The sequence below is a fragment of the Palaemon carinicauda genome, chromosome 1, assembly GCF_036898095.1.
Source record: "Palaemon carinicauda isolate YSFRI2023 chromosome 1, ASM3689809v2, whole genome shotgun sequence".
Taxonomy (NCBI): Eukaryota; Metazoa; Arthropoda; class Malacostraca; order Decapoda; family Palaemonidae; genus Palaemon; species Palaemon carinicauda.
Genome location: NC_090725.1, coordinates 263,725,030 through 263,740,262, shown reverse-complemented (window position 1 = coordinate 263,740,262; position 15,233 = coordinate 263,725,030). Strand labels below are relative to the sequence as shown.

Below are 15,233 nucleotides of genomic sequence, written 5' to 3'. Positions count from 1 at the left end.
ATTAGCAAAAGGGATTTAGAGTGAGCATCTTAGTAGGTAAAGAAGTTTTCTCTAATTGCAAATTGAATGGACAGGAGTTTGAAAGTCTTTATAGCCTAAAATATCAGTATATACTAATAAAAAACTGGTGTTTTGGACCCCAGAGAATGTCTTGAATCAACTAACAGATTCAGATAGCATTAAAGAACTATTGTCCATTCTAATGATGGCATGTGAACAGATGGCTAGGGGTAGACAAAGATTATATTTCACACCAATGTCAAGATGCCAGAAAACACAAAATCAATCAATCTTTGGAGTGTCAGGAGATCTGCATTCCAAGATGCACAAGACAAAACTTTAAACATATTCAAAATTTTCAGTCATTTTACAATTAAGTTTTCCAGATGTGAGGCCCTGGTCAATTGAAGGTTAAATGTTAAACTAAAATATCAGATTTCCTATACGCTAGGAATGCGATTGCCTTTGGTGTATATATTTAGGGCTGGATGTATTCCACTAATATATATATATATATATATATATATATATATATATATATATATATATATATATATATGGCAATTGATAAAAAATTTGAAGGCTTCAAGATTTACTTATTTGGTTATTAGATTACTTTTTTTTCGCCACTAAAATGTCATGGAGGATCAGAGAAGTCCAACTCATCACTAATGTAAATATTTGACGTTGAGTACACTGCCCTGTGGAACTCCTACATGTATTTCACTCAAGGCAGAGAGTTACTTTATTCAACCTGAAATCTCTGCCAGAGCAAATGTAGGTATGTAAAGGCAGTAAGTATCTTAAACCTAAGTTGGAAACTGTTAATGCATAATAATTTCTACATCTCCATGTGATAGCAGTAGTAGAGAGGAATTAGCAAATCACTCAATCGAAATCATATAAAGTTGAAAATTAGCACAGAGGTCGGGGAGTGTGTAAGAAATGACACTAAAAAACGCTTTGATTAGGGTTGGGAAATCCATTTTTCGTTGGGGGAAGGATGTAGAATACAAATGGCCTAAGGAAAGTGATGGAACTGAGGACGTTCAGAAATGAGTGCGGTTTGCTTTTGACCATAAGAGTCAACAAATCACAGTGAGAGACCTTTGAAATAAGAGGTTTCCCCATACTGAATTTAACTTGTTCTATGAATACTAAATGCTCCTTAATAAATAAAAATTTTAAAGGTTTTTGAAGGCCGCTCAAGAATGGCAGAGGCAAGAGACAGTGACATAGCTTTAGCAAGCAGGATAATGCCCTAAAGATTCACCATATATGCATATGATCAGCGCCCAAGGCCCTGTCCACCGAAGCTAGGACCAGGCAATGGATGCTGATGACTCAGTATAAAACTAGAGGCTCCCCCAAAACCCCCATCCTTAGCTCACAAGGATGGTAAGGTTGCAGCAACCAAAGGAACTACCGACTTTGAGCTGGACTCAAGCCCAAGCCTGGAGATTACCAGTCAGGGATGTTACCACATACGACACCAAATGATAAAATGACGAGACCAAGGTCTATAGATATAAGCCTTGGACGAGACATCCATGTCCGGGTAAAAAAATTACAAGGTTTTTTTTTTATTATGTAAATCCACTTGTCAGTACGCGCATAATATTTCAAATAATATTTCATTGCTTTCACGCCACAGATCTTCATCAATAATTCAGGAAATATTGTAAGAATGTGGATGAAGATTGTTTGAGTCAAAGTACATAAAAAAAAGTGACGAAATTCATTGATTTGGATCAGTGAAGAACGGAAATTACATCACCTATTAGGGTATAGTTCATTTATCCATTTTTATATAACTTAAGACATATCACGGTAACCGAAAGCTGGAAAAATTCTGGTGCCTCACGCATGACAAAGAAAATGTCTTGATCTTAGAAAATACACGAATCCTTCTAGTGTTGTGCCAAGAAAAAAATTACGATCATCAACCGAAGTAACTTCGATTAGAAGACATCCTGTTTTCTTTGCCCAAAAACATCAAAACATATGTGCCCAACAGTTGTTCAGATCCCACGAATGACAAGATAAAGTACATTCTAGAATCTAGATTGATGTTATCTTTTAATGATCTGGTTGCTAAAGAGACAGGTTATCAAATTTCCTTCATGAATCGATTCAGATTCCACATCAACAGTGAAAACAAACGTAAGTGTACTTTACATTCAACAATGACCAACAATTTTCAAAGAATGTCAATGGCTGGAAAAAGAGGGTGATAGTGAACTATATACATTATCAGAAGTTTACAACAAGAGCAGCAGCTCGACAAAGGAAGTGAGCGTTACACCACGAAAGCTTTAAAACGGAACCTTGTCGATCATTACGAAAAACACATCTACTTTAAAGAAATCCCTTACTCCTTCATCAGCCAAACCTTGTTTACTGACATTAGAAAGCTTCAAAAATACTAGAAAACAATCACCAAACAACATCATAACTACTGCTATCAGAATAATCCAAAGTAGCATCAGAGACACCACTGCTAATAAATCACTACCGAGGCGAGAGACATTTGAAACAAATTGGGTGCCCAAAATTTCTTAGTAGTCTTGTATCTTCAATCTTAAACAACTCGGCAGAAGCCAGTGTATCGAACAAGCATTAAGACCTAAGTAAATAATAATACCATTACCCAATGGAATCGGCATTGAAACTGACAAAATTTGAATTTTATGTCACTTCTGATGAGGTTAAATCATTCGAATAATCTGCTGCAGCCAGCCATGTCACCACCTTTGAAGATCAGGAACTTAATTTGGAGCCTTTGTAGGGTGACGGCCAAATCCCGTAGAAAACGGGAATATTCTGAACTGTGGCCGTCGTTCTAAAAACGATTTTGGCGGGAGAAGCTAACTTAAAAACCAACCTAGCCTATGCTAAAAGCCGTGTCCTTACCCAGGGGGGCTGCGCCCCCCCCCCCCGACCCCTCCTTAAACAACATATTTAAGATCCGTAGACCATTTCCAAACGTTTTTATTCTATACAGGATAACAGTCGGAGCGATAATAAGCAAATTAGGACGCTTGGCCGTAGCGCTACAAACTACCCCTTAATTTTACGCACATTGACTGGTAAAGGAACCATCATTTCTTTTAGACCTAAAAATCCCAAATATCAAGCAGTAAAATGTTTGAAACATAACTCTAGGATGGGCATATCTTCTACGGTCAAATTCATTCCATAAAATGGGTCTAGTTATTAAAATAAACGAGGTTTGGCTGACAAAGGAGTCGGGGACCTCTGAAAAAAATAGATGTGTTTTTCGTAATGATCGGCAACCCAATGACAGATCTTTCCTAAAATAATATACAACTCTGAAATGAACTTAGCTTAGTATGGCACTCGTCGTATTTCTTTTTATACTTCAAAGAACCATTCACACACAAACTGATCAGTTTACATGAGGCAAGTGACATCGGAACAAACAATCCTACCAATTGGGTATGGAAGCAAGTAAATAACTGTTCAGTAATTTAGTTCCCTGCATCAACAGAAAAAGATATTGCACCTTCGAATTTGTGTTCCTGTAAAAGACATGGCTTGAAATGCATCCCAGTATGTCATGGAGAATACTGTAATAATAATAAATAGGTAAGTTATGTTCCTTGAAATTCTAAGTGTCAAATATTTTTAACTCATATTTCAAAATTTAAGGAAAAGTCATATAATTTCGAGAAAAAAGTAGTTGAAAACATTTTGCAATTTTTGTTATTTCCGGTTTGAAATAAAGCATTATTTTCCTAATTCTAAAGTGTACTTAGGTGCATAAACCAAGTTTTTTCTTTTTCTTTCTGAAGGCAGTTGGAAGAATCTGGTGCCATTGAAAAGGAAGATAAGGGCAAATATATACCTAGAATCCATATTAGATAATCTATTCTAACTGAAAAGGTTTCAAAGAATGAATATACTATAGCAAGGGATAAATATTATAAGCCCTTCTTATCATTTCACATTAATTCTCCTTCACCGGATAAATTTTATGAAAACATTCATCTGAGCTGTTCTAGAATAACATTTCTCATCTAACGTAAAGCTTTAATGATTTGGTCATCTCAAAATGTTGACCTCTCGTCCATATACCCCTCTACTATATAGGCATTTCGAGATGGGTTACAATGACAACGTGCATTCACCAAAAACTACATTGCATATGCAATAAAATACTTTCTATCTTTAACATCAATAAGTCATTGCAAGTTATTCTCTTTTCTGTATTTTGTATAAAAACAAGATGTAAAGGCAAGTTAATAGAACCCTGTAGTTGAAAATTTGCCTTTGGCAGGTTTTAAAATTACAGTACGTTCCCAAACGGCTGCAACCCTCTGTTCATGATATATCTCATAGATACAGACATATATACCACTTTTAACTTGAAATAAAGGTTTAACACTTATGCACACACCTTATCATTGCATAGGGAGATATTTCTGGTTCACACGTGTATCGTTATGTTCATTTCATATGTGGGAGTTTGTAAGATTGTCCCTTATTCAAGGCTAAACGATGATGTCGATAATGGTATCCTGGAGTAACTATCTATTTTAGAGAGACATTTCCTAAACATTTAGCCTATGTATTACTAACATCTGGAGCACTACTTATGTATTACCTATTGCTTTTTAAAAATCGAGGAAGCTTTAGAGTACTCTTGTGTTTTGTGTGTTAAGTGTTCTTTGTGATTTCTTGTCAAACACCAGATATATTTCACTATTTTCTACACTGTTGTGGATTGAGGGTCATTAAGAATTAAACAAGATTTGAAATGTCACTCATTAGAGGAAAAACAAGAAAACAGTGGCTAATAGAATTTTGAGGAAAGAAGCTGGAAAAAATGTTATTTACTCTGCAGATATCGACTTCAATGATCAATCACGTTTAGTCGATGTTTTTTCCTATGCGGATTGGTCTGTAACAATCCTAGAATAATAAACATAAAAAAAAATTTCCGAAGTACTTATCCCACTCTCTGTGAAATAAACAAGGATATTAGGGTGAGATTTCTAGAGAGAGAGAGAGAGAGAGAGAGAGAGAGAGAGAGAGAGAGAGAGAGAGAGAGAGGATAAATATTCATATTTAGTCTTTTAAGAGGATACACTTTGGAAGGAGGTCGGCTTTTATGTGCTTTGATAAAAAAATCACATGCAGAACCAAGGAATTACTCACTAAAGTATACAATTCTCACTAAATGCGAAGTTGTTATAGTAAGACGTTTTACATAAAAACAAACAAGCAAACATAGAACAAATGTATTTCTTGAACTGAACGTGTAACATACAGGATACGTTGCTCACAACGGTGTGATACGGTCTACTACCACCACACACACACTCTCTCTCTCTCTCTCTCTCTCTCTCTCTCTCTCTCTCTCTCTCCCTCTCTCTCATATATATATATATATATATATATATATATATATATATATATATACATATATATATATATATATATATATATATATATATATATACATATACATATATATATACATATATATATACATATATATATATATATAGTAATATATATTCACGGTGTTTCCTATACAATGCTGGTATACTAAAACTATGCCAAAAATAACTATGAGAAAAAGATTATGCAGATTGGCTGAAACTCTCCATCAGCTTATTGTTATAGATAAGGTTACAATGGCAGATAGTGAAATGATAAATATATGATACTGAGTAACTTATCAGAGGCTTCGATAGTATGTCTTCCAATGTCCGCTCTGCAACAAAGCCTTTGGGATTGTTTCCGTGGCTTGGTAGCCTTAGAAATTTGTGACCGAAAATGAAGTTACTAAAACACTCGTCGAGATGTCTGTAAATGTAGACAACGATGTTATTTCAGACTATAAAACATTGTATGACAGATATGCAAGCTGTATCACAGACATCGCAACTCGTGAAGTGCACAGGGTGTTTAAGTGGCTGTACAAGGGAGGAGAAGAATATGTTGGAGATTACTTCAAGTCTATTGATGAGACAATGTTTAACAAACTTGAAACAGATCAGAAGAAGAAACTGAAAGATAGGATGCCTACCGAAGACATGGATATAACTCTGCTGTATCGCCTCATTCAGCATACTTGTGACCTTTCCTCATATGACGCCAATATTTGGCACAAACCTCTCGAGTCGCAGACAGAAAGCATAGAACACGGACTTTACCAAATCAAGAAAAAACGAAACGAGCTCTCACACGAACCCCAGAAGCTCAAGAAAAAAGTCTGATGATGAATTGGTTTCGAAAATACACGAGGTAAACAATCTTTGCCGAACAATCATTATAGAAGCAGGAAATAAGCGCTCCAAGAATCAAGACGCTGCTGTCGCCCTCACGGAAATGGAAAGAAACTTCCGAAAGGTCATGGGAGTCAAAGCAACACATATAGCAAAGCTCGGTAGATTAGAAAAGGAAGCAAAAACCCAACAAACTATGGAATTTTACGTGCCACCAATACTGACGTATAATGGAAACCGTTTGCAACTATCTGATATAATCACAGAGTTACAGAAAGATGCCACAAAAAGGACTATCATCTTTTTAAGAGGAGACGCTGGTTCAGGAAAATCGACACTATGTCAGTAAGTTTTAAATAAGTTTTAGCTATTTAAAGTTATTAAAAAATGTAGTATTGTTAACTCAACTTCGTACCTCTTTGCCTAAATCTCGAATATGATATCTGTTGAACTGTTACCATGAAACTTTTTACGTTTGTCAATTCTTGAACCAGTATCATAACCTCGAATAAAAATTTGAATATTATTTTCAGGCAACATCAACCTAGTGTTATGTAGCCCTGATCTGTAAGTGAAGCAAAAGCTCTAATTACTTAACGAGATCTTGTACCTGTATCTTGCAAAATGCATACACAAATAAGCGTCGTTAAAGTTGAAATTATTATACAAGATTAAAATAATTTTGTCCGAAATCCTACATAAAAGAATATGCCAAGCGGCCAAATCATTTCTATAGGATGAGAAATAAACGCTCCTCAAACCGATGAAAATGGAATCTATTGGCGAAATCTATTTTCACATCATAGGTGAAATTACTTTGTCAGGTGCATTATTCAAAATATGGGATGTGATGAATCTGTACGTTCATGTAGCCTTTCCCTTAGCTCTTAAATAGACTCTATCACTCAACGGACTTTTTTTTTCTTTTTTGCTCAGTCTTTTATTTTCTAGGAGTAAAAGTCCATTCCAGAAAGGTAAAATTAATGAAGTGGAATGCAGATTTTGGAAAATAAAAGCAGGCGATGAGAGTAATATAGTTTAGTCTTCATTTAATGGAATAACTGTAAGAAGACACACATACACACCGAGTGTACATTACTTATACTGAAGGAAAGCAATGGATTAAAATTTAAACTCTTCCTCAGAGTAGGTATATATATATATATATATATATATATATATATATATATATATATATATATATATATATACTGTATATATATATATATATATATATATATATATATATATATATATATATATATGTATATATATATAGTATATATATATATATATATATATATATATATATATATATATATACTGTATATATATGTATACACAATTATTTATTCATTGGAAATTGAAGCTAGGAGTTGTAACATACAATGTCAAGACCCTGTATTGGGAATAACTAGCTATGTTACTAGAAGAGCTGAAATATATAAATTGGGATATAATAGGATTTAGGAAATTAGAGGAACTTGGGAATCTTCTATATAATCAAAAGAGGGCCATGTATTTTGCTTCAGGGAACATGAAAGGAACAAAGAAAATGAAGTGGGTTTTCTTATTAATAAAAATCTTTCAGGTAAAATTTCTTTTTAGTAGTGTTAGTGATAAAATTGCAGGATTAATTATTATCAAATTAAATAAGATGATAAACCGAAAATCATTAAAACGTATGCACCAACAATATCCCATACATAGGAAGAAATAGCAACTTTATATGAAGATCTGGAGTTATCTATGAAAAAAACATAGGCCTCAATTTACGCTTGTATTGGGTGACGTCAGTGTTAAAATAGGTCAAAATAAGAGAGGAGAATCATTAATAGGTAAATTTGGAGTAGGCAGAAAAAATGATAGAGACATGCTTGCAAAATTTGCTGAAAGAAACAATCTTAAAATCATGAACACCTTTTTCTTTATAAAAAAGAAACATAGAAAATGGACATGGAGAAGCCCCTATGGAGAAAAAAAAAACTTTATTTTCAGTGAAAAAGTTGAATTTAGTTAAAGATGTAACAGTATTAAAAAAGTTAAGGTCAAGCAACCATAGAATGATGAGAAGCAAAGTTTGTTCAGTTCGAATGAAATAATGAGGAATAACTAATTTTAGGAAAGAAAATAAACACTCCTTTACTAAGAGAAAAATCTGATGAGTTTAGTTTAGTAAGACAAAATAGGAACTCCCAGCTACACGATGAAATGGAAACAAGTAAAAAAGAAATGAATAGTAATTTAACAAAATTTGTATTGGAATCAGCACAAGAGATAGGTGAAATAGTTCCTAATCAAGATCACGGAAAACTATCATAAAAAACTAAAAACCTAATAAAACAGAGTCAGGACTTTGTTGGCTACTAAATGATCCAAAGACCACTCGGAGCCCACTATCTGAGTCGCTCTGCTCAGGTTGTATGTGAGCACATTCCTCTTGCCGGGAATGAAGCAAACTGATAGAATCACAGAGTTGTCTTCCACCCATCTAAAGTGTTGTCACTCATCACCACCACTGACCCACCAGGAACTGTTGGAGGGCCAGGAAGGCATCCTTCATCTCTAAGAGATTTACGTGCTGGTACTTTTCGAACTGTGACCCTAGGCCTGAGATCGTGTGGTGCAGCATGTGCCCCCCCCCCTCCCATCCTTCTTTTGATCCATCAGAGAAGAGCCTCAAATCCAGGGAGAGGACGAGAAGGTTTTCGCCCTTTAGCAGATTCTTGTCTGCTACCCACCATTCGAGGTCTGTCAGTTCCTCTGATCCCATGGCGATCAGAATGTCCAGGAAATCGAAAGCCTGATTCCAGGAGGACTTTAACCACCATTAGAGGGATTTCATCCTGAGGTGGCTGCTGGGAATTAGACGGGCCAGAGATGATAGATGCCCAAGGAGACATTGCTACCTGTGGGCTGGGAATTCTTCTCGTCACAGGAAGGGTCTTGCGACCTATCTCAGCTTCACTACCCTGTCGTCTGATGGGAAGGCTTTGTGAAGGTTGGTGTCTATAATCATTCCTAGGTATACCAGTCATTGAGAGGGAAGCAGTGCTGACTTCTTGAGGTTTACCATGATCCCCAGATCTTGGCAAAGCTCCAGAAGTTGGTCTCGGTGCTGAAGAAGGGTTGCCACCGAGTCTGCTAGAATCAGCCAGTCGTCCAGGTAACGTAGAAGACATATGCCGATTCCGTGAGCCCAAGATGACAATAGGGTAAACACTCTAGTGAAGATCTGAGGTGCTGTGGAAAGACCAAAGCACAGCACCTTGAACTGGTATTTCTTGTTGTCCATAGTAATCCTTAGATCAGAGGTTCTCAACCTTTATTCCTTAGTGGTGCCTTTATGATATATCCTGAACTTTGATGGCGCACAAACTCTACAGTCAGTGTGATTATAGCTGTTATTATATAAGCCTGCTACATATTCAACTGACACAAAGGTACGCAATATGTAAGGCTACCAATAATATTAGTTCAAATGTGTGTACACATGTGTAATGGTTATGATAATGAAATAATAATAATAAGTTATTATTTTTTCTATTATTACATATGAATGAATTAATGAGCATATGGGAATGATGTACAACATACATTACAGTTGTAGATTAAACATACCTGATTAATGGGGCACTTGCACCTGTCTGGATTTGCATATCCTTTCGATGTTAGGAGGGACACTAGACAGGCACACTCATTTCCTCTTCAACACTAACCAATCTAGACCTCTTAGTTTAGATGTTTGTGGGTGTTGAAAATCCTAGTTCGCACAGACATGAGGTCAAGAACTGCAACAATATTTTCTGGATTTTTATGGCTATATTAGGGTGTCCCTTTCCAATTATTATCCAAAAGTTCTCTAGTGACATATCCAAGTACTCCAGTTTTAGTGTGCGGTCACTACGGATGTTAATTAGTTCCTCTTCTACAAGGATACAAAGTTGTGGCTTGCTTGAGGGATCATGGTTAAAAGTATTTCTTACCAAATAATATTGATCAACAGATATATTAGGGAAAAATTTTTTAATGTTCAATTCTAGAATTTCAAGGTGTTCCTTGATGAGTGGAATGATGTCTGTATATTTAGCTTTAGCAGTCTTATGAAACATATCAGCATAGCCATCACTCGCCCTATCTTTCCAGAACCTTATTTTCTCCAGCAAGCCCTTTATTTTGTCAGGTGCTCCTTGATGAGTGGAATGATGTCTATATATTTAGCTTCAGCAGTCTTTTGAAACATATTAGCATTTCCATCACTCGCCCTATGTTTCCAGAACCTTATTTTCTCCAGCAAGCCCTTTATTTTGTCAGATGATGTTAACATATTCTCATTTTCGCTTGCATACTAGTATTAACCTTGTTTAGATGTTCAAATATATCCGCCAGGAGGCATAACTTTGCACTCCAAATTTCATCAGCCAGTAGTTCACAAAATTACGGCTTTTCCTGAAGAGTAAAGAAAACTATCATTTCCTAACACAGTTCATGTAATCGCGACAACACTTTGCTTCTTGATAATCACCTGACCTCTGTATGGAGGAGAAGACCTTCGTGGGCAGATCCCGTTTCTTCACAGAAAGTAGAAAAAAAGTCTTGTCTGCTTTGGTCTGCTTTTTATGAAGTTTACCATTTTACAACACTATCAAGCACAAGCTTTAATTCCGGCCCGAGTGTCTTTGCAATAAGATTTTCACGATGTAAGAAACTGTGTTGTAATCAGGTGTGGGCTTTCCTTCTGAGCTAATGACACGAAACCTTGTAACTGATCCCACCATAGATGGACAACCATCTGTGCAAATTCCCACACATAATTTCTATGTCAGTCCCATTTCTTTCAAATATTCTGCTACTGAGGAGAGTATGTCAAGTCCTGAAGTTTGCACAAGTTCTTTGCAGCACAAAAATTGTTCGGTTATTTTATCATCAGCAATATATCTGATGAACACTAGTAATTGGATTTACCTTAAATATCAGTTGACTCATCTGCCTGCAGAGCATTTATTTTATCTTTCATAAGTTCATTGACGGTCTTTTCAATGTCAAATGACATATCCTTGATTCGTTTACCAATAGTATCATCCGTGCTTCTTAATGAGTGGAATGATGTCTGTATATTTAGCTTCAGCAGTCTTTTGAAACATATCAGCATTGCCATCGTTGCCCTATCTTTCCAGAACCTTATTTTCTCCAGCAAGCCCTTTATTTTGTCAGATGATGTTAACATATTCTCATTTTCGCTTGCATACTAGTACTAACCTTGTTTAGATGTTCAAATATATCCGCCAGGAGGCATAACTTTGCACTCCAAACTTCATCAGCCAGTAGTTCACAAAATTACGGCTTTTCCTGAAGAGTAAAGAAAACTATCATTTCCTAACACAGTTCACGTACTCGCAACAACACTTTGCCTCTTGATAATCCCCTGACCTCTGTATGGAGGAGAAGACCTTCGTGGGCAGATCCCCTTTTTTCACAGAAAGTAGAGAAAAAGTCTTGTCTGCTTTGGTCTGCTTTTTATGAAGTTTACCATTTTTACAAAACTATCAAGCAAAAGCTTTAATTCCGGCCCGAGTGTCTTTGCAATAAGATTTTCACGATGTAAGAAACTGTGTTGTAATCAGGTGTGGGCTTTCCTTCTGAGTTAATGACACGAAACCTTGTAACTGATCCCACCATAGATGGACAACCATCTGTGCTAATTCCCACGCATAATTTCCATGTCAGTCCCATTTCTTTCAAATATTCTACTAGTGAAGTCCCGAAGTTTACACAAGTTCTTTGCAGCACAAAAATTGTTCGGTTGTTTTATCATCAGCAATATATCTGAAGAACACTAGTAATTGGATTTACCTCAAATATCAGTTGACTTGTCTGCCTGCAGAGCATTCATTTTATCTTTCATAAGCTCACTGACAGTCTTTTCAATGTCAAATGACATATCCTTGATTTGTTTACCAATAGTGTCATCCGAGCGAGTTTTTTTTTTTTTTTTTTTTTTTTTCAGCCTTATCACCAAACAAAGTTTTCAATACAGCACAACAAGTTGGAAGAAAATATAACTGCAACTGAATGGGGTTTCTCATGTTTTGCCATCTGCTCTACCACTAAATAACTTGCTCTCTGTGTTTTTTTGGCTACCTTAACTTTTTTCTTAAGGCTAAGTCTTTGTTGTTTGTTATCCTTCAAAAGTCTTTTAAAGTAATCTACGAGTTTCTGAAAGAGGTACTAATGTTTTGTTGTTAAATGCCTTTTTATTTTCATAGGAGTCATAGATTCATTTGACAGCACAATGCCGCAAACAACGCACTTTGGTCTTGGACCAAACTCGTCATCACAGCAAACAAACCCAATTTATAAATAACTCTCAATATACAAGCAAAATGATTTACTGTCGATGTCCTTGCTGCTATGTGTACGTGCTGAGGCCACCCTTGGACCTGAAGAACTGGAGAAGGTTTCAACTGTCACTTCACTTTCCCTGGTTGGACCTGCGCAAATAATCTCACTTTGAAGCGTCACTTCACTTTCCCCTATCGGATATGAACAAGAAGACTGGCTTTCAGTAGTTAATCTTGCTTTACTTTCAGCGTCTTCTACACGTATACCTTGCAAATCATTATCAACTTTCATCCATCGCTGTTGCTGTCAGTGTCATCAAGATGCTTGCGTTTTCTTATGATAACCTTTTCCATGTTTTGCAAGGTTAAGTCTTATTACTGCCACAGTAATAACATACACAACGGTCAAAGATACAATGTTACTGCCTGGTACCTTCCTCCCATGCAGCTAGGATAAACATTGGGAGAGAGGAACGGAGTACCTAACCGCGGTACAGATGAGAGGCTTACGTGTATAGTACTCATATTATTTTGTAAAGGGAATGTGTTCTTCAGACCCAAACACACACATAACCATACATATAAACATACATGCAGACAATACACACATACACACATATAAATATATATATATATATATATATATATATATATATATATATATATATAATACACCTATTCATGAAATTTTCACGGCGCACTTTGGGGATAGTCGTGGCGTACAGGTTGAGAATCACTGCCTTAGATACCTCCTTGAAGACGGATGGATTGGGATCTGTAAGTATGCGTTCTTTAGATACAGTGTGCACATGACGTCCTGTGGTCCTTGTCTGACTGTCTTTTCCGTCTCCATGCTGAACAGAGTTTGCTTGACAAACTTGTTCAGAGCTAAGAGGGAGTCATCAAGGACCTCTTAGAAAGAGCCCTTCTCCAACATGGTCTGGCCCAGCTCCTTTGCGGATCTCTTCCCATAGGAGCTCAATGGAACTGGATTATTGGTCAGGGGAGGGAGAGATTGAATGAACGGGACGCAATATCCTGAACGAATTACGGAGACTGTCCAAGGTTGGGCCCCGAGCTGCATCCACTTCTTCCAGCAGCAATGCAGGCATCCCTCTACTGGTGGCTAAAAGGGGGTATCGCCTGTGCTACCGCTTGCGGCGTCAGCTGCCACCTCTAGGGTGTTTCCCTCCAGGGGAGGAATTGGGTCCTTTCCTGTCCTTGGCAGGAAAGGGCTTCTTGGACACCTTGTTGTCTGATGCTGCAGTCCTACTCGTTGTCGGCTTTGGTTGTTTATTCTGCGGGAGAAAAGGGGGTCTATAGGGCCTGAAGGTCAAAGCCCTATGGAGGAAGGAATCTTTGTGAGACTTCCTCATCCCTCCACAGCTCGCTCGACATCCCCTGCTCAAACAGAAAGGAACCCTCTTGAGAGGAATTCCGGAGTTTCACTATCTCACAGTGAGGTACTTGGTGATGGAAACTCTCAACTACTGAGTCTCTACGCTTCAGGTTGGCGTTTGATCAGAGGTTGACTACCTGATGAGCAAGGAACTCGATAGTTTGAGTACCAGATAGGAGAAATGTTTCCGTCGCTTCCTGGCGCTTTCCTTGGAAAAATCCTGTCCACACCAGGTTACCCACTGACCACAACCAGAGATCAAGCCAAGAAGTAGTCTGCATGGCGTACTTCACCAATATTTCCTGGTTGAGGATCTCCAATGCTGAGAAGGAAACTTGAGGTACAGAGTCTCTCTCTAGTGAGATCTCATATGTTAGTTCCTCGAAGGAATGATGTAGAGCAGACATGGACAACCTGCGGCCCATGGGCCACATGGGGCCAGCGACGTGTTGGAATGCGGCCCGCAGAGCTTTTTAGGTTTCTTAAAACAAAAAACTTCATTATCAAATGGTCAGTCTCCGTCTTGAAAATTCCTTTCTCAGCTGAACTATTAATTTACAAACTGAAAGATTACCACCTAACCTTAAAGAAATCTGAATACATTTGAAAGGATTATTTTAAAGTGAAGTCCTTTTTATAATCTTTTAATTGACCCACTAGCAAAAGCCGGCCACTGAAGTACTTAATCCATCTCGCATTTTCGTATTCTGAACCCAACTGTAAATAAATGGTATCTTTAAGAAAAATTACTAATGTTATTCATTCCATTTCTATCAACCCGCCAAGAGCACATTTCTCCCTGTATCCTCGCACCTAAGATTGCAATATTTGGAATATTTGAAGCCCAGGTATGTCGAAGAAAAGAAAGGTAATTGATGAAAATTGTATGTTCAAGATAAGTGGACGACAAACTTTTTTTGTGTTATGGAAAGGTAAACCAGTGTGCCTCGTTTTTTTCAGATGCATTGAAGAGTATAATTTGACCAGGACCAAGAGAAGAAAAAAGTAAAAAAAAAAATTGAGAAAAGCCTTGATAGGAGAAAAAGTTTTTTGTTAAGAAACAGAATAAGAATGATATTGTGCAAGGCAGCTACATTGCTGCAGGAAAAAAATGCCAAGTATTCTAAAACCTATAGTCATGGAGAATTTATAAAAGAATGTTTGCTTGCTGTATTTGAAATCGTGTGTCCATAAAAAAGAACAACCGTAACAACGTGCATTGAAGAATTGGGAACT

The 15,233-nt window shown here is 36.9% G+C and overlaps 2 protein-coding genes across 2 annotated transcripts in view; one reads left to right on the top strand and one right to left on the bottom strand.

Annotated features, from left to right (window-relative positions):
• Positions 1 to 15,233, bottom strand: part of LOC137655809 (glutamate receptor ionotropic, kainate 2-like) — a 360,856-nt gene that overhangs the window by 169,659 nt on the left and 175,964 nt on the right. The gene's annotated exons all lie outside the window — the stretch shown is intronic.
• Positions 5,721 to 15,233, top strand: part of LOC137655801 (uncharacterized) — a 65,896-nt gene continuing 56,383 nt past the window's right edge. The window contains 2 exon segments of the mRNA XM_068389959.1: positions 5,721 to 6,236; positions 6,238 to 6,602. Coding sequence (XP_068246060.1) covers positions 5,832 to 6,236; positions 6,238 to 6,602 — 770 coding nt within the window. The 5' untranslated portion in view covers positions 5,721 to 5,831.